Source organism: Megalopta genalis, chromosome 7, assembly GCF_051020955.1.
Source record: "Megalopta genalis isolate 19385.01 chromosome 7, iyMegGena1_principal, whole genome shotgun sequence".
Lineage (NCBI taxonomy): Eukaryota > Metazoa > Arthropoda > Insecta > Hymenoptera > Halictidae > Megalopta > Megalopta genalis.
This window is the reverse complement of record NC_135019.1, coordinates 113137-138031: the sequence shown is the minus strand read 5'-3', so window position 1 is coordinate 138031 and position 24895 is coordinate 113137. Positions and strand designations below refer to the sequence as shown.

Here is a 24895-nt window from a genome sequence, read left to right as displayed (position 1 = left end):
GTGAGCCGTGAGCCGCGAGTCGCGTCGCGACTGGTCCGCTCGTGACCGTAACCGTGATATTACGCCATGATATTCGGAAGCGGGCCAACGTGCAGCCTCGAATGCCCACCGATGCGTCGGCTCGCCGCTCTTCTCTCGCTTTTCTTCGTCGAATCTATATTTAGTGGGCGAGTTCGATCGACACACCGCGCGGAACCTTCGATCCCCGCGAACCGCCGCGGGCGCTGCGCGGCGCGGCGAGGCGCGGCGAGGCGCGGCGAGGCGCGTCGCCTAAAACGAAAACCGGGGGTGAATCCCATATCCCCCGAACCGGGCTGCCGCGATCGATTATTCTATTAATTCGATTTTCGCGTTCCGCCGTGATTGCCCCTCGGAAATCGCTGCACCGTCTAGCGCGATACGCGATTCGTTCGACTTCTCTTTAGACTCTCGTTGTTTCGTTTTCCGCGGGCACGGGCTCGGGCGTTGCGAAAAATATTCGATGATTAGCGGAACGCTATGGAAAATATATCGAACGTCTCGTCGAAATATTTTTGTCGGTCGTCGAGAGACGGTAGCGTTCGCGGATACAAAATTTCGTCGAATAAGACGAATCCCCTCGTGAAATATAAACGAAGATGCACCGTTGTCGATCGGTTAGAAATGCTCGTACACGGCGATCGTAATCGCTTCTCGTTCGTTCCTACGAAACGGATCGCGGACCACGGACCGCGGACACTGCAATTGATTCGAGGAAGATGAAATTTTTAGCGAGATTTAACGAGAACGGTTTACTTCGAGCCACGGTACGAACCGACGGAGCGCGGTGGTCGAAACGATCGCTCTTCGAGGAGGTTTATTACGGACTCTTCGGAAACAGGGGGACGGTTTCCGTGGTTGTGTTACCCTTTGCGATCGGGGAACCACCTCCGCGCGGTAATCGATTATTTTATTAGTTCGATTTCCGCGTATCCGCGATAATTGCGCGCAACGACTACGGCAACGGCGACGATATTTTCGTGCCAACCGTTTCGGTATACGAATACGATGAAACGGCAGAAGAGAGAGAGAGAGAGAATCGATCGCTTTCTTCGTCGGACCATACCAGCGAACGAACTTTCTCGCACCGTTTTAACGAGCATCGTTGGTTCCCCGAACCAGGCTCGCGAATCGTCGACCCGATTCCGCGACAAAGGTAGCCGGCTATAATCGTCGACGGAATCGCGTTCGAGCCGAGTCTTCCGGAAAATTGTCGCGCGGTTATCGAATCGACGGGAATGCGGAGAATCCTCGATTATCTAACGCTGCTCGATCAACGGCCTGCTCGGATTATAAATAATTCGAGGCGCGTCCGGATCGCGCGATGCTCCGTGCAACCGTTTGTTTACAAACAGCTCGTGGAAACGTGAGTCACGCGCGATTCGCGAGATTCGGACGATCTTGCGATCGTTGCCGGTAACGTTCGCCCTTCGATTTAAAAATAATTTTCATTTCGTTCTCGCGCCACGCGAACGAGACGGATTCGAACGAGACGGATTCGAACGAGAAGAAGATGGAGAAGAGGAACAAGAAGAAGATGACGACGATTTCCCACCGAATTTTCACCGTACAATCAACGATTACGGAGCGGTCTATTTTCGCGGCGGTTGCATACTCCCGGATTCGCGATCTAATTTCGTTGTTTCTGTAGTTGCATAGGAGCGCGACGAAGCCGTGTCGTTCCTATTATTGTTGTCGTTGGTAATCGTTCCGCGAGCAGGCAAACGCGAACGCCGAAATACTCGCGAGCGGATCGTTCAAACCTTGCCGCGATTATTAATTTCTTGACGCGGAACGATCGTAACGTACCCGCTCGCGACTATTTACAAGGCCTAATTACGTCATGGTACTAATTTGGGTATGATGGAAGATGGAGCGCGAACGCGCGCCACGTAACGCGCGCTAAATCGATACGTGTCGTAACCGACAAGGAATCCGCTCCTGACGCGAAACTTCGCGCTCGTCCTTTCCCTCCCCCACCCCCACCGGCATCCTTCCTTTCTTTCCCCGTCGTTTTGCAACGAATAAACGAATTTCGGAAGAACCTTTGACATTTCGACGAAACCCCGAACACGTCGCCGATCTCGAGCTCGAACTCGATGGAGGAGATACGGCGAGGATAAGATTGCCGAACTTTCGCGTTTCATCGGAGAATCGTTGCGCGAATTCTCGTTATCGTTGATTCGTTTTCATAAACGTTCGAACGAAAGACACAGTTTATTTTGCCGCGTAAAAGATACTTTGCGACAGGTAGGCAGCGAACCTGTATGCAAAATAGAAACGTCGTTCTTCGATCGCGCAAAAGATCGCTGTCTCGTCTTGTGTTCCCATTGATCTTCGCGGTCGATGCGAGGCGATAACAATTCGATACGGCCGAAACTTTGGCCGGCAAGAATCGCGTATAAAAGTATAAAAAATGTCTGACGAAGATCGCGTAAAATCGTAGAACGGATATTTTTCCTGGAAATAAAAATCGTACAAGATCTCCTGAAAACGAAGGCGCGACGATCGAATTACGATCGTGCGGACGAATTATTTTCGATGCGACGAGAACCTGAAACAGATCGAACGACGTCGGGAGAAGCGGATAACGGTCCTCCGCATCCGGAAGGTGATATGCGAAAGCGGGGCAAGCGCATGCACATGCGTAAAAATCACTCGCGGAGGCACCGCGACGATCGACGCATCTTTCGCGAGACACCGAGATTCGACTTCGATCGCGTAATTTACAGCTTACGCGGAACAAAAGATACCGCTGTACCGTCCCGACGACGGACGCGAAGCCGTCCATCGAATCGTTCGTTCGAAGCGGTCGGGAAGTGGAACGGTGCGCGCTCGCGTTCGAAACGCGAACCTATTCGATCGGCTGCAAAAACAGATCGACGGTGAAATATAAGATTTGCCGATCGTAAACGATAAATATCCCGATAAGCCCGAAAAATATTTCGAAATCGAAGAAATAACTCGGCGATCGAAGCAACGATTTAAACTCGAACGCGCGTATGGCGTCGTTGGCGTCGTTGGCGTCGCGGGCGGTGCGCTCGCAACAACATCGACAAAAGTAAAAAGTTCTGCGGTCACTCACGCTTCGACGGAACCCTGCAATTTGTCCAGCTTTTTCTCCAGAACGTGTGCCGGAGCTTCGGTGAAGGCTGCGAGATACGCGAGAACGGGTCCTGCGAGGGCTCTCGCGTCCTCCGCCATTGGCTTCAGCTTCTCGGCCTCGGTCGCCAGTTCCTGCGGAAAAGAAACGCGTCCGATAAATCCCGTAATCGCTTCTGTTCCCGTCTCTCACTCTCTCTCTCTCCCTCCCTCCCTCTCTCTCTCTCTCTCTCTCTCTCTCTCTCTCGAATTCGATGGCCGAAGAAGGGACCCCGGAAGTGCGGGACCGAACCTACCCAAGGATTCGGGTACGAAGGGCAAAGGGCTCGAGAGAGCCCGCGAACGCGATATTCTTCGGTAGGCCCGATGGACAAAGTTACGTCGAAATTGGCGCACGTCGATACGAGCGACGAGTCGAAAAAGAAGAGATACTCACGCGCCGAGCTTGGATGGTCTCGAGCAAGTGGTTCTTCGAACGGATCACGCGGTCCACGAGTTTCGATTTTTCTTCCGTGGCATTGATCCGACTCTCGACCAACGACCACCGAGCTTCCAATTCTTCCCAGTGCTTCGCGAGAGCTTCGAGGGCGTCTCTGCGACCTTCCAACCCGGAAACCAATTCCTTCCATTCGGCTCCGGTTTCGGAAATTCGAGTCTCTATGGTTTTCTTGTTGTTCGCATCCGCCATGGCGAGGACCTCTTGACCCCGTTCGTTCAGGAGATCCAATTCGAATTGTTGATTCTGCGGAAAAATGTCGAACGAGACGTCGGTAAGAGAAGCGCGCGAGGATAGAATTTGGCGAGCCTGGAAAAGATCGCCTCGGCTGGGACACACTCGCCTGTACGTCGTTCAGAGCGTGCGTGATTTTCTGAACGTTGAACTGCAGACCGGCCAGGGTGGTGACGGGTTCGTCGGTGAATCTGGTTCTCGAGACGACGGCCCGCACCCGTTGCAACGTTTCCGCGTAGTCCCTCCAGGTCTCGGCGCCTTGTTCCAGCCTGGCGCGTTGCGATTTCGCCGTGTTCAGAGTGTTCTTCAGCAGTTGAGTGTGTTGTTGCTGCTCCGCGCTCAGTTCCTCTTGCTCGGTATTGGTCAACGACGGCCAGATCTTGTCGGCCGCTTGTTGAATCTGCTGAGAGACGAGCTCGCGAATGGACGGCTCGCTGCTGAAGTAAATCTGAAAGCAGAATCGGATAGGTGTTCGCGTCGAGATACCGGTGCTGCCGGAGTCTTCGAGGAAGATCGAGGAAACTTCTCGGCGTTTCGCCAAACATCCCCGAGGATCCTCGAAGCGAAGCGCTTCGCTTTCACGGCTCGTCGGGATACCGCCCCGGTAAAACGCGCGCGGAATCGCCAACGAACCTTGTGCTCTTCCAGGTCGCTGAGGATGTTCTCGAAATCGAGCCCGTCCTTGTCGCTCTCCAGCCGAATCTCAGCCTCGCGGACCCAACTCTGCAGCTTGTCGGTGAGCGCGGCGTACTCTTGTCGCATCTTCGCGTTGCTCTCCAAATAGTTGCCGCGTTCCTCCAACTCCCTGGGCAAGGAGGTCAGCAAGGACACCGCCTCGCTCAGCATCTCCTTCAACGATCCGGGCATTCCTTCCTCGTAGGGGATCGAGTTCTTCAGGCTCTTGATCCTGTCAAGATACTCGTTCACGGCCTCGCGGAGCTCCTCGTGTTTCCTCAGCTCCCCTTCCACGCTGCTCGGATCCCGTTCGAGAAGCGGCCTCGACTTCACCTCTTTCTCCTTGTCTTCCAACCGGTCGAGGATCTCCGACAACTCGTTCGCCAATCTCTTGTGCTCGGCGGCGGCCAATTCGTGTTGCTCTCGCTGCGTCTCCACTGCCCTTCTCAGACCCTGAAGTTGTTGCTTCAGCGATTGCAGTTGCTCCGTGACGTTGTTCCTGTCCACCGAGGATCCTTCGGCCGCGATCTGCTGTCCCTTGTCGGTGGCGCTGGCCAGGAGGGCCTCGCACTCTTGGATCTTGAGAATCGCGTCGTCGTACCTGCAAAACACACGATCGATCGTTTTATATCCGAGCCCGAGAACGTGACTTTGCCGCACGCGCGCGCGCGCGCGCGCACACACACACACACAGGCTTTACCGTTTGATCTTTTCCTCCGTGGTCTGACCAGAGTTCTCGATGTCCCTGACGATCTCCGTGTACTTGGCAACGAAGGTAGTGATCTCGGCGATCAGAGCGATGAATTGCTGCCTCAACAGCAACAACTGTCGAAGCCTCGCGATCTGTCCCTCGATAGCCTTTATCAGATCGTCCTGCCGAGTCGAGACGCCGTGAAGATCGGCCACGTTCACCGATCCCAGGTCCGACAGCTTCGCCTTGTTCGCCTTCAGATCGTTCAGGATTCTCTCGTAAGCGTCCAGCATGGCTTCGACGTCTTCCACCTTGGAACCGATCGGCTTGTTCAGCTCGTGCAGCTCCTTCTGAACGTCCGTCATGTATCGCACAGCCTCCGCGACTCGGGCCAACGATTCTTCGGCCTCGTCGATGTTCTTCCGGAGAGCCTGGGCTCGCTCGTTCACGATTCCAGCCACTCGGCCGTGAGCCTCCTTCATGTTTCGCAGCTGTTCGTTCAGCTCGAGCTTGTCCGCGTCGCTGACGGTCGGTAGGATCGATTTACCTTGCTGAAGGATCTTCTCGATGTCGTCCGTGAACTCCTGGGCCTCCTTCTTCAGACGGTCGTACTGTGAAAAACGAGCAGCAGCATTATTATTCGTACGTGTTCGAATAATCGCGAAGAAGCTGGAAGAAGGAGAAGCGCGCGCGTACCTTGGCAAGCTGCTCCCTGAGAACGTCGATGCCGGAGGTCCTCAGATCCGACGAAGTGGCAACCTCGGCCTCGTTGATCCACCTCTGGCACTTGTCGATCTCGTTCTCGAACGCCTTTCGGCCCTGCAGAAGATCCGCGAGCGCCGCCTGTTTCTCTCTCGCCTCGTTCTTCAGCTCGTCGTAGTCCTTGCTCAACTCCTCCAACACCGCTTCCAACTTGGCACGATCTTCGTCGCTGCACTCCTTCAGCAAAGTATTCCCGTGCTTCAGAACGTCGTTTAGATCGTTCTCGCCGAAGGAATCGACGCCCGCTTCCAACTCGCCGTGCTGGACGATGTCTCGTTCGACTTTGGCGGCTTTCAACGGCAAATAGCCGCTCAGCTTCTTCAGATTGTTGCTCTTGGACTTGATCCAGGCCCTGGCTCGTTGCAGGTCGGCCTCGAACTTGCGACGAGCGTCGGCTGCGGCGGTCGCGCTGGAAATCCCTTCGGTCAGGATGTTGCAGAGCTCGGCTTGCTCGCCCCGAAGAGCTTTCGTTTCGTTCTCCAATTGCTGCTGCTCGTTGGTCTCCAGCTCGTTCTGCATGTTGCCCACTCGTTTCTCCAGGTTGTCGATCACCAACTGCTTCCCCTCAGCCTCCTTCAGCAGAGCCTGCAACGAACGAACGCGTCGCGGTCTCGTTGATCGATCGATCGACAGAAATTTCGTTGCGCGCGAATCGAGAAATAATAAGGAAATAATCGAACCAACGCGTTCCGCGTGCCGTACCTTCAACGCGAGCAGCTTCTCCTCGGCCAGCTTGCTCTCGTAGCCCACGGGATCCGCCAATTGCGCCTGCTGTTTCTTCCGCTGTATCCAATCCCTGTTCTCCTCGATCTCCTGCCTGGTGGCTTCGATGCCCTGAGCAGTCATGTCCAGGACCTGCGCCTTCCTCTGCAGCTTCTTCGCGATATCGGCGTACCGTCTCTCGACGGACTTGATCTGCTCCTCTATCTGCTGCGAGTCCAGATTGCTCACAGAGTCCATCACCTGGTCGCCGAGGAACTTGACTTCGCCGAGCCTGCCGGGACCCTGGGACTCGAACTCGGCAGAGATCTCCTTCGCGTTCGATATCTTCTGACCGATCGTTTGCCCGTTGCCCTTCTCCACCGCGTCGACCTTCTTCGACAAACCGTCCAGCCAGGATTGTATATTCTGCACTTGCGATCGATACTTGTGAATCAGCTCCTGAGCAGCTTGTTTGCCGGAGATGGCGTCCGTCAGCTCCGCTTCCAGCTTGTCCAGACCCTCCTCGATGTCCCGATCCTCCTCGTTCAGCGACAGTTCGGTGGTCGCGTGAATTCTTCTTTCTCCGACGTTGCTCGAGAGGTCGTTCATCGCTTGGAGCTCCGCTTGAGCCGCTTCGGATCGCAGCTTTGCCGGACGGGACTTCCATTCGGCGCAGAGGGCTCTTTGCTGGGTGATCCAGGCTCTGAGGGCGTTCTTTTGCCTGGTCTGCTCCTCCAGTTCGTTCAGCGACTTCGTGACGGTCATCAGGTGTCCTTGAGCCTAAGGTAAAACGCGCGCATCGAGGTGAAAAAAGGAATCGTAACCGACGCTCGAAAACGCGAGCAACTAAAATGTTCATTTTCCACGTCGAAAAATAAAACGAACTCGAATCGAACTTAAATAGAATCTCGTACCTGATCGATCAGTTCCTCCAATTTGGTCCTAACTTCGACCTCCCTGGCAGGTATCTGCACCGGCGGTGCGTCCAACGGACTTCCGGGCCTGGACACGCAAGCAACGGCAGCTTCGCAAGCTTCGACCGCCAGAGCGAGCCTGGTCTTCTCTCCCTGCAGTTTATTGTGCAACGCGCGCGCGTTCTCGAACCTCTCCTTCGCCTGCTCCAAGGTGTCCGTAGGTGCTTCCGCCTCCCGCGCGATCTCCGGTTCGTAGACGTCCAAATTTTTCATTATACTCTCGAGAGTGTTCTCGTAGTCCTGGAATTTGATCAAAGATTCTGCCAATCGCTTCTTGATCTGCAGAGCGGTGTTCAGAAGAGAGTTGTAGCTCTCCTGCACGTTCCGCAGCTGCGTCTCTATCGTGTTCTCGATGTCCGGATTTACGGCCACGTAGCGATCGATCTGCCCGTTGCCCTTCGCCTTCAGATCGTCCAGAACGCCGGTGTAGTTCTCGATCTCTCGCAGCAGAGCCTCGTGTTGCTCGATCTGGACGACGGTTTGCTCCTTGTTCGTGATGTAGAGGGAATTGTGGGCCATCAGCTGGAACGAGATCTGCAACAGCCACTTCTCGGTCTCCTGCAGAGCAACGTGGTACGCGTTGTACTCCCGCATCTCGTTCTCCAGCATCTTCCTTCGCTCGTCCACCTCGTCGCTCAACGTTTGCCACAGCTTCAGCGACGCTCTCGTCCGGTCCAGCGGTTCGTTCTTGTTCGCCAGCTTCGAGAGCTCGCCGGCCTCGTCCATCAGATGGTCCAGCTCCGTCCTTTTGTTCCGAACCTCCTCCTGCATGTGCTTGTACCGCTCCAACATCGTTTTCATGTCGCCAAACTCTCCTTTCGTGTCCGGTAGATCTCTCGCGGTCTTCCGGGTTTCCTCGAGCCAAAGTTTCAGCTTCTCGTGAGCCTCCGCGTGATCGTCCCAGCGAGTCAAGAGGGACTTGAGCCGAGCCTGGACCGTGTTCAAGTCTATGCTCAATTGCTCCCAGCTGGAACGAAGTCCGGCCATGTCCGACCTGAGTCGATCCTGCTGTTCCGGAACCGCCGTGTCGATGGCCTTGGCGAAGGCTGTCTGCAGAGTCGACAGCAGGTGCTGACCCTCGGTGATTCGAGTTGCCACGATCTGGAAGATGGATATATGTTATATATGTATGTATGTATGTATGTACGTATGTATGTATATATGAAAAAAAAGAAACTCGCGAACGTGAGAAGCCGAAAGGTTCGCGGAACGATAAAAATTACCTTGACGGTCTCGAGTTTGTCCTTGGCCCATTCGGCGTCTCCGACGCCCATGCAGTCTTGCACGGATCCTCCGGCGACGCGCAGCCAGTCCTCCATCTCTTTCTTGGCCTTTAGGAACTCCGTGTGATCGGACAAATTCTTCTCCACCCTCGAGACCAAGCCTTGCATGTCGGTCAACAACGAGGTATAAGCTGTCTGCAGTTGCACCGTCTTGTCCCGAGCCCAGCTGCAGGCGCTCATCTCCAACAGAGCCTCGCACTCGTCGTTCAGATCCTCGAGAACCGGTTTCTGCCGAACGGCTTCTTCGACGAGACTCTTGCAACGAACCAGATCCTCGGGCGTCTTGTTCTCCTTGGACTGTTCGTCGTTGACCTTCTTTCGGAAATGGTCCATCCACCTCTTCATGCTGTCCAAGGCAGCCGTGAACTTGGACCAGCTGGCGATGCAATTGGACAAGACGTTCTGGGACTCGTGGCATCGAGCTTGCAGCGACTTCCAATCGGCCTGCAACCGTTTCGTTTCTTGCTCGACGGTCTCTTGGCCCTCCGGGCCCGTGCCGGCGATCACTCCGTCGCTCAGCTCGATCACCTTCGAGATCAAGGACTCTCCCCTGGGCAGGGACGCGACGATCTGGTCGACCTTGCTCTCCCGTTCGACGATCCGCTCCTTCTCGCCGTGCGTGTCGCAATGTTGCTGCAGCTCGAGCTTGGCGTGACGCACCCAGTCCGATGCTTCGTTCAGCGCTTGCTGGAACTTTTCGTGGTCGTTGACCTGCTCCTCCAGTTTCTAAACATTCGAACGATCGTACAGAATACAGAACGGAGATCCGTCCGGATCGCGGACCGATCGCGGACCGATCGCGGACCGCGAGGAAACGAACGCACACTTACCCGTATTTTCTCGGCGATCAGCTTGTTCAGGTCGTTGTACTTGGCGATGGTGGACTGGTAAGGGCCAACGGGGATGCTAGAGTCCTCGGCCAATCGAGCCTTCAGCCGCTCCACGGTCTCGCCGTGACCTTGGATGTCCCTCTGAACCGTCTTATACTTCTCCACGACGGCCCTCTTCTCGCTGAGATCGTTCTTTCGCGTCTCTCCAGGCTGTATCTTCCCCTCGATCTCCTCGATCCAGTCCGTGGTAAGCCTGTGGATTTTGTTCAGCTCTTCGAGAGCGCCGGCTCTCGCGGCCAACTTCTGCCTGATGTCCTCCACGTTCGCCAGCAGCTTCTCGAACTCCGTCTTCAGATTCTCGGTGTCCTCCTGGATCTTCGCTGCTCCGTTCTGCTCCGTGTTCATGATCACCTTCTCTTTCAATTCCAACGCGTACCTCAGCTTGTTCTGACCCTGTTCCAGGGTCTGCCTGATCGCCTTGCAGGTGTGCAGCTTGTTGTTCACTTCGGTCAGAGTGCTGGGGATCTCCTTGCACTCGCCCAACTTGTCTCGGGTCCTCTCGATCCAGTCCTGGCACTCTTGGTAGAGCGTGTTGTGCTGCTGGTGTTCCTGCGAACCGCCCGAGAACCTCGACGTTATATCGACGTTAAATCGACGTTAAAGACGCGCGCGATGCTGTTTGGACTCTCTCGTCGCTAACCTGATAGTGCAGCTCCAACCGACGCATGATCTCCTTCGCCAACGACAGCAGCGCGTTGTACTTGGTCGTCAACTGCGTGACCGCGTTGGAGATCCTAGTGTCGGCGCAAGTCTCCAGCAGCATCTGAGCCTTCATGTTCAGACGATCCAGCTCCTTCTGCCAATCGAACAGCGTCTGCAAATGAATCTGGAACTGCTCCAGGACGTTCTTCTTCTCTTCCAGGCTATCCTGAAGCTTGTTGAACGACTGCACCAGCTGCTCCGTCTGCGCGAGCCACTCGGTAGCCTCGGAGAACTGATCCTCGTACTCGGTCCACTTGACTATTCCTACTTCTAGCAGGCTCTTGGTGTTGTTCAGCGAGTCCCTGGCCGATACACGTGCGTATCGTAGAATCGTGTCGTTAAACAAGCGTTACAACATCGCCGATATCGATTACTCGATATCGGTCGAGCAATCCACCGGGTCGATTAGCCTCGACATAACCTCGTAAACGTAAACATCCGCGACATAACCTCGCGATATACGTATGTACAAAGAGACGATTAATATACACGTATATATGTATATATATGTACATATATATATATATATACTCACACGTAGCTGTCGTATTCCTCTTGAAGCAGCGCCACCTCTTCTTCGATGATCTCCTTGTCTTCCTCGTTGGCGATCTGGCAGGCAGCATTGCCCTGCTCCAAAGCGTGCTCCAGCTTCTTCTGGCCTTCGGGTAGCTCGCTCTGCAGCACCTTCAGCTGGGTGATCTTGTTCGCCAAGGACTCCTTGTCTCCGGTAGGTTCGGAGCACTTGCCCAGCCTCTCTTTGGCGGCCCTGATCCATTGAACGAACTCGTTGCCGCCGTCGATGAACGCCTGATGCAGCTCGACCGTCTCCTTCTGTTTAGCGTACAACTCTTGCGCCTGTTTGCTCAGAGTCTCGTACTTGATCGAGATCTCGGTGGCCGGGGTGGCCTGTCTGAGATCCTCGGCCTTGGTCGTGACCGACTGGATCATCGGCTCGAAGGCGACGATGTCCTGGACGATGCTGTTGGTCTGTCTCAGGTTGGCCTTCCTCTCCCCGATAGCCAAGGAACTCAGGCCGGCCAGGCCTTTCCTAGCTTTCGACACCTTTTGCTCGCAAACTTGCTGCAGCTTGGCTTCGCGGTCGTTGATCCACTGTTGCAGCTGCAAGTAGGACGAGCTGTAGTCCGCCCACTGAAGCAGGCTCGTCTCCAGATGCACCTTCGTCGTCGAGATCTTCTTGACCAGCCGCTCCCAGTCGTTCTGGATCTCCTTCAGCTGCGCGTTGATCTCCTCGCGGCCGTCCGACCTCGTGTTCCGCGCGACCTTCTCGCCGCAATTCACCGTCAAGTGCACCAAGTTCTGGCCCTCTTCCCGTTTTCTCAACAACTCTTGAATATTGTCCAGCCTGTTCTGCAACTCGTCCCTGCTGCTGGTGGAAGCCGCTTCCGTTCCCTTGCGAATGATCCGCTTCGCGTTCTCGATCCAAGCGCGAGTTTTCGCCAGGTTGGCCTCGTATTCCTTGTGCTGGGCCAGATTGGTCTCGACTTTGTTCAGCACGTCCTTGGCCAGATTCACCTGCACCTGGTAGCGCGAGTTCAGGTGGCGCAGCTGATTGTTCACGTAGGTGTCCAGGTGCGAGGACAGCAGTCCCGAAGCCGTCTCGTTGAACCCGTCGATCTGCTCCTGGCCCTTCGACAACTTGTCCAGGATCTCCTCGACCTCTCGCACCTGCTTCTCCTTCTCGGCGACGTTCGGTAAAAGAGAGTTTTTCTGTGCCTTGACCAGGATGTCGAACTGCTGCAGCCAGTCGCTCAAACGCTCGTACTCGTCCTTGTAGTCCCGCCATTGGCTCACCGTTTGCTCCAGTTGGTCCTTTTGCTGCTTGATCTCTGTAATTCGAACCAAGTTACGTCGGCGTTAACAACGGTCGGTAAAGCGACGAAGCGTAACGCGAAGCGACAACGAATACGCGGCGACTCCCGCTAAATAAATAATCGGACTCGCCTTTGAACAGCTCCTCGAAACTCTGCGTCAGTGCCTTGACCTCGTTCTTGACGATCTCCTGGCCCCGCGGGCTCGTGCTGGCGCAGACGACCTTCCCGGTGTGCTGCAGGTGCTCGACGAGCAGCTCGCCCTGCGCTTTCTTGTTCAGCAAGCTCTCCAGAGGCGCCACGGCGTTCTCGATCGCGAGCTTGTCGCTGAGCGGTCTCTGTTTCATCGACGGAATCTTCTCGCGAGCCCTGCTCAACCAGTTGATGATATCGTCGTGAGCTTCCTTGTAGACCCTGTGGTCCTTGTACTGGTCCTCCCGTTCGGCCAGCAACGATCTGATCTTCTCGAACAGGGCGTCGAATCTGTTCAATATACTCTGCGCCTGGCAGGCAGCCAGGCCTCGAGGTCCGCCGGCGATCATCTCGGCCACCTTGATCTTCAGGCCGTCCACCTCGATGTTCTCGCAACGGACCTTCTCCTCCAGAGCTTTTATCCGGTCCAGCTGAATCCTTTTCTCGGACATGGTGGTCTGGAACGGCAGAAATTCGTTCAACGCGGACTGCGCGGAGTCCACCGTCTTGTTCATCGACTGGATCTGCTCCAAGAGCCCGGCCCACTTGTTGATGGAGTCGTCGAGGTTCGTCTTGGTCTCCAGCATTCTCGAGGCCAGCGCGCTCCACTGCTCCTGCAGCTTGCCGACCGCGTCGTTGACGGCTCCGTGGCCGGTGGGCGCGGTGTTGGCCAGAACGGCTTGAGCCAGCTCGACGATCCCCTGAACCTTCGCGAAACCGTCCTCCTTGTAGAGCAACAGATCCTGCACGATCTCCATCTTGTTCTCCAGATCCTTCTGAGACGAGGCCCCGAGGTCGGAGCAGTAAGCCAGCTTCTTCCCGATGTCGTCCAACCATCTGGTACACTCGGCCACCCGGTTGTCGAACTCTTGGTGACTGGTAACGTACAGCTGCCATCTGCCGTTCAGATCCTTGACCTTGTTCGAGATGTGCTGGTACTTGATGCTCAACTCGGACATCTGCGTGGTCCTCGAGGTCAAATTCTTGTGCAGCTGCTGAGCCTTCTCCGTAACGGCGTCTATCTCCAATTCCTTCGCTCTGACTCGACCTTGGAGAGTTCTCAGCGTCTCCAGCTGATCCTTCTTCTCGCGAAGGCTAGCCTTCAGATCGACCGCGTGAAGCGTGGTGTCGGTTTCCCTCATCCAGGCCAGGCATCTTTCCCTGGACGCCTCGAACTCGTTCCACTGCTGCAACTTGTTCTCCAGACACTCTATCGTCGAAGCGACCGCGGTCACGAGGCTCTCCCACTCCTGCTGGGAGGTGTCGATCTGCGAACGGACGTTGATCTGCCCGGATTCCAACGTTCCGGGTATCACTTTCTCGCCCAGAGCCCTGATCTGCCGAACTCTGGGCTCGTCCTCCGGCAAACATTGCATAAGGTTCTTCAAGCGATCCAGGTTCGAGTGAAGAGACACTCTTTCGAGCTCGGTGTCGCCCCACAAGATCACGGCGTTGTGCGTGGCGTCCAGCCACTCGTGCGTGTCCAGCACCGCCTTGCTGTACTGCTGATGGTCGCTGACGATGCCCTCGTACCTCTCCACGTAGGCCGCCGCGCGTTTCAGCACCGCGGCGTGCCTTTCGTTCAGCCTCCTCAGGATCTGTCGCACCTTGTCCGCCGAATCGGGAAGATTCTCCGCCTTGTCTCTCAGATCCAGCAGATCCTGCTGATGGGACTGCACGTCGTGCAAGAAACTACGATAGATCTGCAGCTGAGCTCTCTTCTCGTCCAACGTCGTTTTCAGCTCGATCTCGGGCTTCGGTTGGCTCTCGACGGTCCTCAACCAATCCTCGAAGCTCTCGTTCGACTCGTCGAACCCGGACCATCGCGAAATCTTCGATCGGAGCTCTCGCTCGGTCGAGGAAATGCCGTCGTACAACTCCTCGAACGCCTGTTGCAGGTCCAACAGTTGCTGGCGAACGATTTCTCGGCCGTCCGCGCCGGTCGTCGGGTACAATCGTTCTCCAGCTTCCACCGTGTTGTTGATCGAGAGCGTGGCTGCCGATCGTCGGGACAGCAAATCCTTCAGAATGGTCACGTTCGAGGTAAGCTCCTGTCGAGTCCCGCCAAAGTCGTCCTCGATGGATCGATAGCTCGTCCGAGCGTTCGCCAGCCACTCGGAGCACTGCTTGTACCGTTCCAGGTAGGCCGCGTGGTCCGCCACCGCTTGCTCGCATTTCTTCACCAGCTCCTGGAATTTGTCCAACATCGAACACGTCGGCTTCGCTTTTCGCTAACGAGAAAAGGGAGAGAGGAGACGCGCGTCCGAACGTCGAAGCACGGGAGCCTTACCTTGGCGGTAGCTTGGATGGACTGGAACCGAGACGTGATCTGCTGCACGCTGGCGGAGAATCTAGTCTCTCCGCTTATCTGCATCAACTCGGAAGACTCGTCGCTCGTCCTGTCGAATTCGGCTTCGCTTTGTCTCAAATTCACGATCAACATCTGAAGAAGAGTACCATCTTTAACTCCGAGATCTCCGGTCCGATCGGAGCGCGATTACGGCGATCCTTGTCCGACGACGACGACTCGACGACTCGACGACTCGACGACTCGACGACTCGATGACTCGATGACTCGATGACTCGATGACTCGATGACTCGAGTCGGGGCAAGACGACCGTTTTAAATATTCGGAGCGCGATCACGTGTTCGCGGTTCTTCGTTCGAACGTGCTCAAAAGCGACGACATGCATCGAGGCAACAACGATCGGAGGAGTCGTTCGCGCGTTCACCGAAAAGATGGCGTCGACTTTCGACCGTGTTCGCGCGCTCTTTCCACGGATGGTAGTAGGCGATCGCGTGGTTTCACGAAAAACGAAAACACAAAAATCATTGTCGAGCAAAAACGTCGCGATCGGATCGTCCCCATCGTCGATGCAAATTTTCGTCCGTATTCTTGGCAAAGCCTAATCGTTACGATATTCTAGACACGTTGTCCCTGATTACTTGCAGCCTACGATTTCGTGTTTAGAAGATCGATGATAGCGATTTCGTTTGAAAAATCTGAGAGGAAATCGGCATTACTCGTGCGGGACGACCCGACGGACGTTGAAAATTGTGGAAAACGTAGAAGAATGGGAAAAATTGACAGAAAGTTTGTAGATAGAAACGAAAGAAGAAGGCGAAGGAGAAGGGAGACAGTAATGAGAAAGAGAGAGAGAGAGAGAGAGAGAGAGAGAGAGAGAGAGAAGAGAGAAAGCGTTCACGCCTCGCTGGAAGTGTCTTCGTCGACTCTTCGACGTCTCTTACTTGGTCGAGGTGGTCTCCGAGGGCCACCAGTTCCGTCACTTCCGTGTCCCACGACAGGGCGGTTTTTTGTAGTGCCTAAAGGAAGTTTGTGAAATACAGTGTCCCATTTTCTTCGGACTTTCTCTGTCTCGTATTCTTTTCCGCTTCTCGCCGAATAGTGATCAACAAAATCGCGCAAAAACATTACTCGACAAAATTGTTTGCAAAAACCGTGGTCCCGGCAGCGTATTCTCGGCGAAAAAGAAAAGTCGCGTATGGAAAATTGTCGAAACGAAGACGAACCGTATTAAAATTGCGCGGACGCGTGTCGCGCCTTCGCATCGATTTCTCTTCGTCGGATACGTTACCCGATATTTCTCGAGTTGTTCCTGCTTCTCGTCGAGGGTGTTCTTCAACGAGTAATTCTTCAGGGACGATTCCGCGTCGGCCAACCAGGCCAATAGTCGATCCAACGAGTTTTCGTACTCGCTCCATTGTTGGATTCTCTCTTCGATACAGCGGATTATATCCGTCACGGCGGTGGCGAACTTTTTGTGCTCGAATCTGTAACACGAATACGCGGGATAGAAAACACGTCCCGCGTCGATGAATCTTAACGAAAACGCCTCGAAAATTCGTTTCTCCGCGGCAATTAATTCCTATCGTTGGATTTTTAACACGATAGACGCGCGTATCGAAGTACATTCGTTCGGCATCTTTCAACGTTTCGACACAACCGGAAAGAGATCCTCGACGATGCAATTGCAGCAACTTTCCGCGCATATGCCCCGACGCAGTATATACGATGTTGGTTCGTGAGAATAAAAAACAATCGTCCGTCGTACCTGAGCGTAGCCAGGTCCCTCTCCATGGACTCCAGAGACCTCGGCGTCAGATTATGAGCGCTCCGAGCAACGTGTTCGCTCAGAATATTCAACTTTAGCTCGCCCTCTCTCTGAGCGTCCTGCAGTTCCATAATTTTCGTCAACTGAGCTTGAAGAGCAGCTTTGTTGCCCGTGTAGTCGCTGTAATTGGTCAGCTGTTCCCACTGCTGCTTCTGATAGTCCTGATAGGACTTTTGCAGGTCGTAGAACTGTTGGAAGGTGTCGAGCAGAGTCTCCAGATTCGATATATTCCTCTGGGACACGTCGACCAGGTCGTCGTATCTTTCCGAGACCGAGGCAGCCTTTTGTTTAGCGTCCGACGGCGCTTGCGCGGTACAGGTCAGCGCGTTCGCTTTCTCCGAGACGCCTTCGATGATGCGTTTGTAGGCGAGGATCTCCTGGTGCGTCGCCTGAAAAAGTCGCAACACGGAGAATCCCCGTTCAGAATCCCGACGATTTTATTCTTAAAGACACCGAGTCGCTCACCTTGCTCTTCGACAGCTTGGATTTGATTTCCTGAAGAGACGACCAAGCGATCGCGGAATCCTGCTTGACGGACCTCTCCATAGCGTCCAACCATGCCAGGATCTGCTGCAGAGTTTCTCGATAGTTGGTCCACTGCAAGGACCGAGCGTCCTGTCTCTTCTGCTGCTCGGATATTCCTTCGACCAGTTTATCCCAGCGTTCCCTGGCTTGTCTCAGCTCGTGACGGACAAGCTCTCGCCCTTGAGCCGAAGTATCGGCCAGGATCCTCTCTCCGAAGGAGATCAAGCTTCCCAGGCGATGCTCGCCTTGCTCCTTCTCGGCCAGGAGGATTCGCAGCCTGGACGTCTTCTCTTCGAGGTTGCCGTCCGCCTCGTCTCTCTTCAGGCTCGACAGACTCTGTTCCAATTGGCCGAGCCAGGCGTCGACGGCGTTCAGTTTGTCCGAATAGGCTCGATGGTCGTCCACGATGCTCTGGCAGCGCGTCGTTACCTCTTTGCTGAGCACGAGCAGCGATTGGTACCTGGAGGACAGACGGACGCGGTACGGTTCTCTTCTCCTCTCTTCTCTTCTCTTCTCTTCTCATCGCGAAAATTCGACCCGTTGCAAGCTTACCTGTTGCTGGTTTGCGAGATCAAGGGTTTCACGCGCTCCACGCCGCTGGCATGCTGCAAGCTGTGCGACTTGTCGACGAATTCGTCGATCTTGGACTCCTCCTTGAGTACGGCGTCGCGTTTCTCCGCGAGGGCTCGCAGACGAGCCTCCTTGTCCGCCAAGGTAGGCTGCAGCTGTTGGTCCCGGAACGCGGCCTCCATCGCGCAGAACCATTTCGCGTGCGCTTCCAGTTTGTCGTCAAAGTCCTGCCACTTCTGCAGCGCCGCCTTCTGCTTCTCCTCCACGGATTCTACAAAATGAAAAAAAAAAAAACGGATGGGTCGAACGGCGCGATTCCTCCCGCCTTTCGACGATCGACCACCCCCGACGCGAAATACCTATTTCGCTCAAGTATTGCCGCAGGCTGCTCTCCAGCACCGCGATCTCCTTGTTAACGGCGTCCCATCCTTTCGGAGCGGTCCTCTTGATCACCGAATCGCTCAGTTCCTTCAGCTTGCCCAGATGCTCGGCACCTTGCATCTGGTCGGTTTTCAAGGAGGTCAGGGTAGCCAACCTCCTCGAGATGTCCGCGCGTTCTCCGGCGAGGTCGTTGCACTCCGCCAGCTTCTCTCTCTCGTTGTTCAACCAATCGGAGAAGGCCTTCGCTCGCAGATTGAATCTGCTGTGCTTCTCGACGCAGTCGGCCAAGTTCTCCAACAGATCCTTCGATTTGGCCACGATGTTGCGGAACAACTGTTTGATGGACGGTAGAAAAACGTTCAGCGAGGTGTCCTTGGTTTGATCGACCAGCTGCTGCGCTTTGTCGCAAACGTTCTCGACCAGGATTCGATGAGACATGATCTCTTGGTGCATGATCTTGTGGTTCTGCAGCTGAGCCCTCTTCTCTTCCAGGGTGCACTTCAGCTCGGTGTGCTGGTGCATCGCTCGCTCCACGTCCCTCAGCCAGGCGGTGAGCTGTTCGTGCGATAGAGAGAATTCCGCGAACTGCATCAGACACTGGTCCAACTTTTGCATGGTGTTCTGCAGGTCCTCGGTGAACCCGTCCCAGAGCGTTCTCAAGTTTCTCAGCTGCTGCCTGATGATCTCTCGTCCGTCGGGGGACGTGTGAGCGTAAAGCTTCTCCCCGAGATCGATCACCGACTCGAACCGCGCGTTCTCCTTCGTCCTGGTGTCTCCCAAATCGCGAATCAGCTTCTGCCTGCTCTGCAACACCGACAAATCGCCGACCACCTCGCTGTGCTTCTCGAGCTCCGCGCGAATATCCCGGAACCACTGCACCAGTTGCTCGTACTTGACGTTGAACGCCTCGTGCTCCCTCGCGAATTGCTCGTACCGCGACACCGCCTCCTTTATCTGATTCTTCAGGGCTTGGTACTTGGTGGTCGACCTCGAGACCCTGGTGGCCAAGTCCGCGTCGGCTTCGATGCTCTGACAGCTCTCGGCGGCGGCATTGAACTCGGCCGCTTTCGCTAGAACGCTCTCCTCGAGAGACTCGAGCTTCCGCAGGTGCGTCTTCTTCGCCTCCTCGGTGCTCCTCAGGCTCTGGTCCTTGAGCTGCGTCTCGGTCCGCTTGATCCAGCCCTCCAGACCGTCCAGGATCTTCTCGAATTCCGACCACCGATCGAACAGCTGCTTCATCCTGTCTCCGGCCGCCGCGCACCTCTTCACGAAATCCTCCCAAATCTTCTTCTGCTGCTCGAAGTTTGCCAGCAAAGCCGAATGTCCGGGCATCGAGGTCTGCTCCAGCACGATGTTCAACTGCTGATTGCAGTCGGCCAGAATCCTGTCGGCCTCGGCCTCGCGCGACAACAGGTTCTCTATCGAGGCGATCTTGTTCCGCGCCGTTTCCCTCTCCACCACGGAGAAGTCCTCGACGATCGGTGTCCCCTCGTTGATCACCGTGCCGATCCAGTCTCGCGTCTTCTCGAACGTTTGCAGGTAGGCCTCGTGATTCGAGACGTGCTTCTCGGCGACGTCGATCCTCCCGTCCACCTCGTTCTCCAGCTTCTCGTAAGCCTCGATCACGTTGCTCAGCATCTCGCTGGCTTCGTCGTCGGGAGCCGTCTTCAGCCGGTCCTGCAGCTGCCGGAGAACGTTCTTGTGAACGGCGACGTCCTGCGCGACGGCTTTCCGCAGATGCAACGCCAGCTTTTTCTCCTGAAGCGTCGGCAGCAGCTCCTGCTTCTCGCCGAGCTTGTTCCGCGCGTCGACCAGCCACTGCTTCACCTGCGAGAACTTGTCCTCGAACGAGGATCTGTGCATCATGTCGCTCTCGATCTTCTTGTAGATCGCGTTCGCGCGGTCCGTCGTCGCGTCCACCCGGTTCCTGAAGTTCCTCAGCTCCGCCCTGATCGTCTCCCTCCGGTCGGCCGTGATCCTAGGGAAAAGCGCTTCCCCGGCCTCCGCGGTTCTGTTCAGGATCGCTTGGCCGACCTCTCTGTCCTCGGCGAACGCCTTCAGCTCTTTCAGCCGAGATTGGTAGAAGGTGATCGGCTTCGGGCCGGTGATCTCGTCGAAGATCGTCAGCTTCCGTTCCGCCTCGCCGATCCACTTCTCCAGCTTGGTCTTGTTCGCGGCGTATCGGTCCCCGTTCTCCTTCAGCTCTCTCAGCATTTGCAAGTGCTGCGCCAGGAACTTGAGCACGTATTCGTAACGGGTGTTCAGGTGTCCTATGTACTGATTCACGCGGGATTCCGAGCTGACCTTGGCGATGTCTTCGGCAAGGGCCGTCAGCTCTCTCAGCTCTCCTTCGTATTCCGTCACGGTGCGCCGCATCTCGCTCGTCTCGGCGATCTTTCGTTCGAGGTCCTCGAGATTCGACAACGCCGACGCCTCGCCCCTGATCCTGTTCTCGTTCTCCTTCAGCCAGGACAACACGTTCTCCGACGTCGACTCGTAACGCTGCCATAGACCGATGTTGTTCTCCAAGTCGCGCTTGATCTTTACGTAGCCGGACTTCAGGGAATCGAGATCGACGGCGACCCTGTCCCGATCGGCCTTCGACGCGGCCATCGTCTCCGCGCTCTCCACCGAAGCCAGCAGTTCCAGAGAATCGTCGGTGTCCTCTTTCCTGGCGACGCAGTCCGCGATCGCGGCCTCGACGTCCATCAGCGACGCCATCTTCACCTCGAGGTTGTAACGGTCGCTGCTCTGCTCGGGCTCGCACCAGGCCACCTTCTCTTTCAAGGTGGCCACCATGCGCTGCAGAGCGCCGAACTTCTCGTGATAGAGCTTGGTCAGAAACGCCACCAAGGTGGCGATCACTTTGCCGGCGTGGCTGTCGACGCCGTCTCTCCGGAGCCGAAGAGCTTGCAGCTCTTTGGGCAGGGTGGACCTGGAGATGCTCGGATACTCGGTCGACGACTCGGTCAACGTCGCCTCGACCTTGGACAACGCGTGGTCGCACCGTTCCAGCTCGGACTTCAGTTCCCGGCATTTGTTGATTCGTCCCAGGATCTTTGTGTTCTCGCCGGTCAGATCGTCGCATTTCACGATTTCCTCCCGTACCTTCGAGATCCGGTCCCCGCACCTCTTCATCTCCTGTCTGATCGACCTCTCCGTTTCGTTCATGGTCGACGTCAACGTCTCCAACTTGTCCGCGGAGCTCTTCACAACCTGAAACTGGTCGTCCAACAGCTGCCGCGACAAACTCAAGGTCGGTATGTCCGCGCCGTTGTCCATCCTCGTCAGCTGATCCATCTTGGCGACGATATTTTGATAGAGCTGCCGATAACCCGGCAGCTCTTCTCGGTATCTGAGCAACCTGGCCTGACAGTTCTCGGCGTCGAGCCGACGATCGCTGCCGCTGGTCAGGGACTCGTTCGTGTTGCAGAGCCACTTGGTCAGCTCCGTCTTCGACTCTTCGATCTGCTTCCAGATGATGGCCCGTGTCTCGTGAGTCTGCAGTTTCTCGGCGACGTCGTTGTACGCGTCCTGATAACGTTGTCGGACCTCGCGCAGATCGGACTCTATCAGTTCCGAATCGAACGCGGGCATCAGGCTGGCCTCCCTGGTCAATTGCTGCGTCTCGGACTCCATTTTATCCAGAAATTGTTTTCCCTTCTTCAACGCGTCCAACGCCTTTTTGTGCTTCTCGAGAGCCACGTTGGCTCGCGTTACGTCGCAAGGCGGGGCACCCTCGACGGATCGGCACAGATCGACGGCCTCCTCCACGGACTTCTCCACCATCTGTCTGGCTCGTTGGTACGCCTTCCAGTCGTTGTCCATGTCGGCGTACTTTTTCCTTTGCTCGCGAAGAAGCTCGTTCACCTTCTCCCAGTTGGCGTCGACGGACGAAAGCATCGCCTGAACGTTGGTCGTCGATCGTTGATCCTCCTTCATCAAGGTGCCGCCTTCGAAACGAAGGGTCTCTTTCTCGCGGTCCCTGTTCCGGTGCTCCTCGATCAGCTGGTCGATCTTGTCCACCGCCGGTGCCAGCTGTTCGCAGGCGGCCGCGTTGCAAACGGTCTCCTGAAGAGCCGTCTGAGTCTTGAGAATGTTCTCGGTGACGCGCTGCTGCAGGCTCTTGAAATTGTTCCACCGCGCGTCCAGGTTCTCGAGCCTGTCTCGCTTCAGGGATATCTCGTTCTTCAACGCGGTGGCTTTGTTCTCCAAATCGATCAGCAGACCGGACGCCGACAACGGTTTGCCTCGTTTGTCCCTTATCTCGATGCCGGTCGCAGCGTCGGGCAACGCGTGCCGCTTCCAACCTTCTATCTTGTCGTTGATCGTCCGCAGCTCCGAGGAGAATCTCTCGAGATCGGCGACGGTCGGCTTCCTCGCCTCCGCTTCGTACTTGCAGTGACTCAGCTGAGCGTTGGCATCGTTCGTCCAGCTGAGGAATTCGATCCATCTCTCGAGACCCTTTCTCTTCTGGCCGAGATCGTCCTCCAACGCCTTGTACTTTCTCGTCAAGTTGGTGTAGGTCTCGTCGAGAGCGGCCGCCTCGGCGACGGACCCGTTCGACGACAGTTGCTTCACCTCGTTGTAGATCGCGGCGAAGCCGGGCTGTTTCTCGGAGTGTTCCTGAATGTAAGCGTGCACCGCTTGAAGATTCGCGTCGACGGTGTCGACCGTGGCCTCGCCGATCTCCGCGACGTTCGATCTCATCCGCGACATCCAGTTCTCGAAGTCGGCTATCTTCATCTGGAACTCTTGACGAGCCAGCAGAGAGTCGGACACCTTGTTGATCTGCAGTCGAACCGTGTCCGCCAGTTTGCCGACTCTGGCTTTGATGTCCGACACGCGGCCCTTCAAGTTGGTCGCACCCTCCAAGGATAAACCGTGGCTGATGTGATCGGACACCTGCGTCAACGAGATCAGCCGAGCTTGGTGATCGGAAACGGTCTTGTTGAAATCCTTCAACCTGGTCAACTCCTTCTCCAGCACCGACACCTCCGGTGTCCGAGTGTTCGGCTCCGACAACACCGTCTTCTCCGATCTCTCCAACCACTCGTCGAACTCTTTGATCTCGGTCTCGAAGCTGTACCACGAGGTCACCAGCTTGTCCAATTTGGTGGTCGTCTGTACAGCCACGTCGTGGGCGGCGTTCCATCGAGTATGCACGGCGTCCACCTCGTCGGAAGCCGACGTCTTTCCCGATATTCGTTGGCTGACCAACGACAAGTCCTGTATCTCGGGAAACCGTTGCCGACACCTGCCCTCGAACGCTCTAGCCGTCTCCAGCATCTGGGCTGCCTGGGCCAGGCTCGTCGGTTTACTGCCGATCGTGGCCGCCTTCGATTCCGCTTCTTCTATCCAGGGTTTCAGCGCTCGAATCCCCTTCTCGTACTCCTTCCAGGTCTCCAGGTTCCGCATGGCGGTCTGCTTTTGAACGACGATGCTCTCCCTCAGGGTATCCAGGGTCTTCTCCAGGTTCGCGATGTCGCCGCGGAGCCGCTTGCCCGGCTCGGTCTCGCCGTCGCCTGCGAACACGATACACAACCGTGTATACCGTCGCGGTGACAAATAAAATCGAAAATCTATAACGGTAGAATTAACGGAGCGCGTTACCTTTCACCAGCTTCTGGGACTCCTCCTCGAGATACGTCAACGTCCTGCTCTTCTCCTCGATCTCCTTCTCGATTCTCTCCGTCCTGTAGACCACCTCCTCCGGGCTGGTGGACAAATTCTCGGCATCGGCGATGGACCGAGGACTCTGTTGCGCCCAGAGCTGCAGCTCGTTCAACTTTGCCTGGAACTTGTTCCACCTGGTGCTGTGCTCCTGCAGGTAGACCACCTTCTCCTGAACGGTCCTCAGGGTCGTCTCGATCTTCTTCTCCGTTCGCGCGATCTCCTTCCCGAGGATCTCCTTCTTCTCGGTCGGAGCGACGTCGGTCAAGTTCCCGTAAGTCTCGCGAAGCTTCTTCAGCAGTTCTTCCGCGGACTTTCTCCAGCCGGAGGCGAATTCCTGTTTGCTCCGAAGATCGGAGGACGCTTCGGAAGCGTCGCGGTAACCGGCCGTTTCGATTTTGCTCAGCTCCTCTTCGGCTCGTTCGATCAACTTGAAAATCTCCTCCTTCTGTTCCTCGTAGGTGCTCCACAATTTCTCGGAGCTCTTCAACGACTTCAACGTCTCGACGCTCTGCCCGTAGGTGTCGTTCCAGCTGGATTTCAGCTGTTGGACCTCCACGGACAAGAATTGGGGAGCGTGCTGGTCCTTGAGCAGATCTTTGCCGCGTTGCAGCATGCTGACGATGTTCGATCGCTGGTGCTCCAGCTGGCTCAGACGACTCTCCTGATGGGCCACGGCGGTGCGCAGGCTCTCCGGGCCCTCCGCGACCACGGCGTCGACCTGCGATTGCTCGCGCACCTTGCGCAGCAGAGTGCACACCTCGCGGACCTCCTTCCTGTAGGTGTAGCTCTTCGAGTAGATGTCCGTCTTCGTCATCGTGATCTCGATGGTCGGTATCAGGTTCTTGTACCGCGTGATCAGCTGCTCGAGCCGATTCTGCTCCGACAGAGCCTCGTTGTCCGATCGATTCGAGGTCAAACTGTCCAACGTCTGTACCAGCCACTTCATCTCTTCGCGTTTGCTGTCCGCTTCCCGACAGATTTTCTGAGGAAAACGGAGGCAACGTCGTCGTTTAATCGGGGACCGACGCGCGCTCAAGGACTAATGGCAGCATTAGTTC

The 24895-nt window shown here is 56.0% G+C and overlaps 1 protein-coding gene across 1 annotated transcript in view; it reads right to left on the bottom strand.

Moving 5' to 3' along the window:
• Window positions 1-24895, bottom strand: part of Msp300 (Muscle-specific protein 300 kDa) — a 54823-nt gene that overhangs the window by 10506 nt on the left and 19422 nt on the right. Inside the window, exons 14-34 of the mRNA XM_076523453.1 lie at window positions 23775-24819; window positions 18140-23686; window positions 17763-18051; window positions 17151-17670; window positions 16626-17074; window positions 16149-16344; window positions 15802-15876; window positions 14842-14994; window positions 12493-14740; window positions 11066-12377; window positions 10469-10832; window positions 9769-10377; window positions 8879-9664; window positions 7596-8756; window positions 6682-7461; window positions 5914-6564; window positions 5227-5828; window positions 4484-5126; window positions 3960-4298; window positions 3557-3862; window positions 3104-3255 (exon numbers count right to left, since the gene is read on the bottom strand). Of these exons, the coding sequence (XP_076379568.1) occupies window positions 3104-3255; window positions 3557-3862; window positions 3960-4298; window positions 4484-5126; window positions 5227-5828; window positions 5914-6564; window positions 6682-7461; window positions 7596-8756; window positions 8879-9664; window positions 9769-10377; window positions 10469-10832; window positions 11066-12377; window positions 12493-14740; window positions 14842-14994; window positions 15802-15876; window positions 16149-16344; window positions 16626-17074; window positions 17151-17670; window positions 17763-18051; window positions 18140-23686; window positions 23775-24819 (18227 nt within the window). The remainder of the gene's footprint in view (window positions 1-3103; window positions 3256-3556; window positions 3863-3959; window positions 4299-4483; window positions 5127-5226; window positions 5829-5913; window positions 6565-6681; window positions 7462-7595; window positions 8757-8878; window positions 9665-9768; window positions 10378-10468; window positions 10833-11065; window positions 12378-12492; window positions 14741-14841; window positions 14995-15801; window positions 15877-16148; window positions 16345-16625; window positions 17075-17150; window positions 17671-17762; window positions 18052-18139; window positions 23687-23774; window positions 24820-24895) is intronic.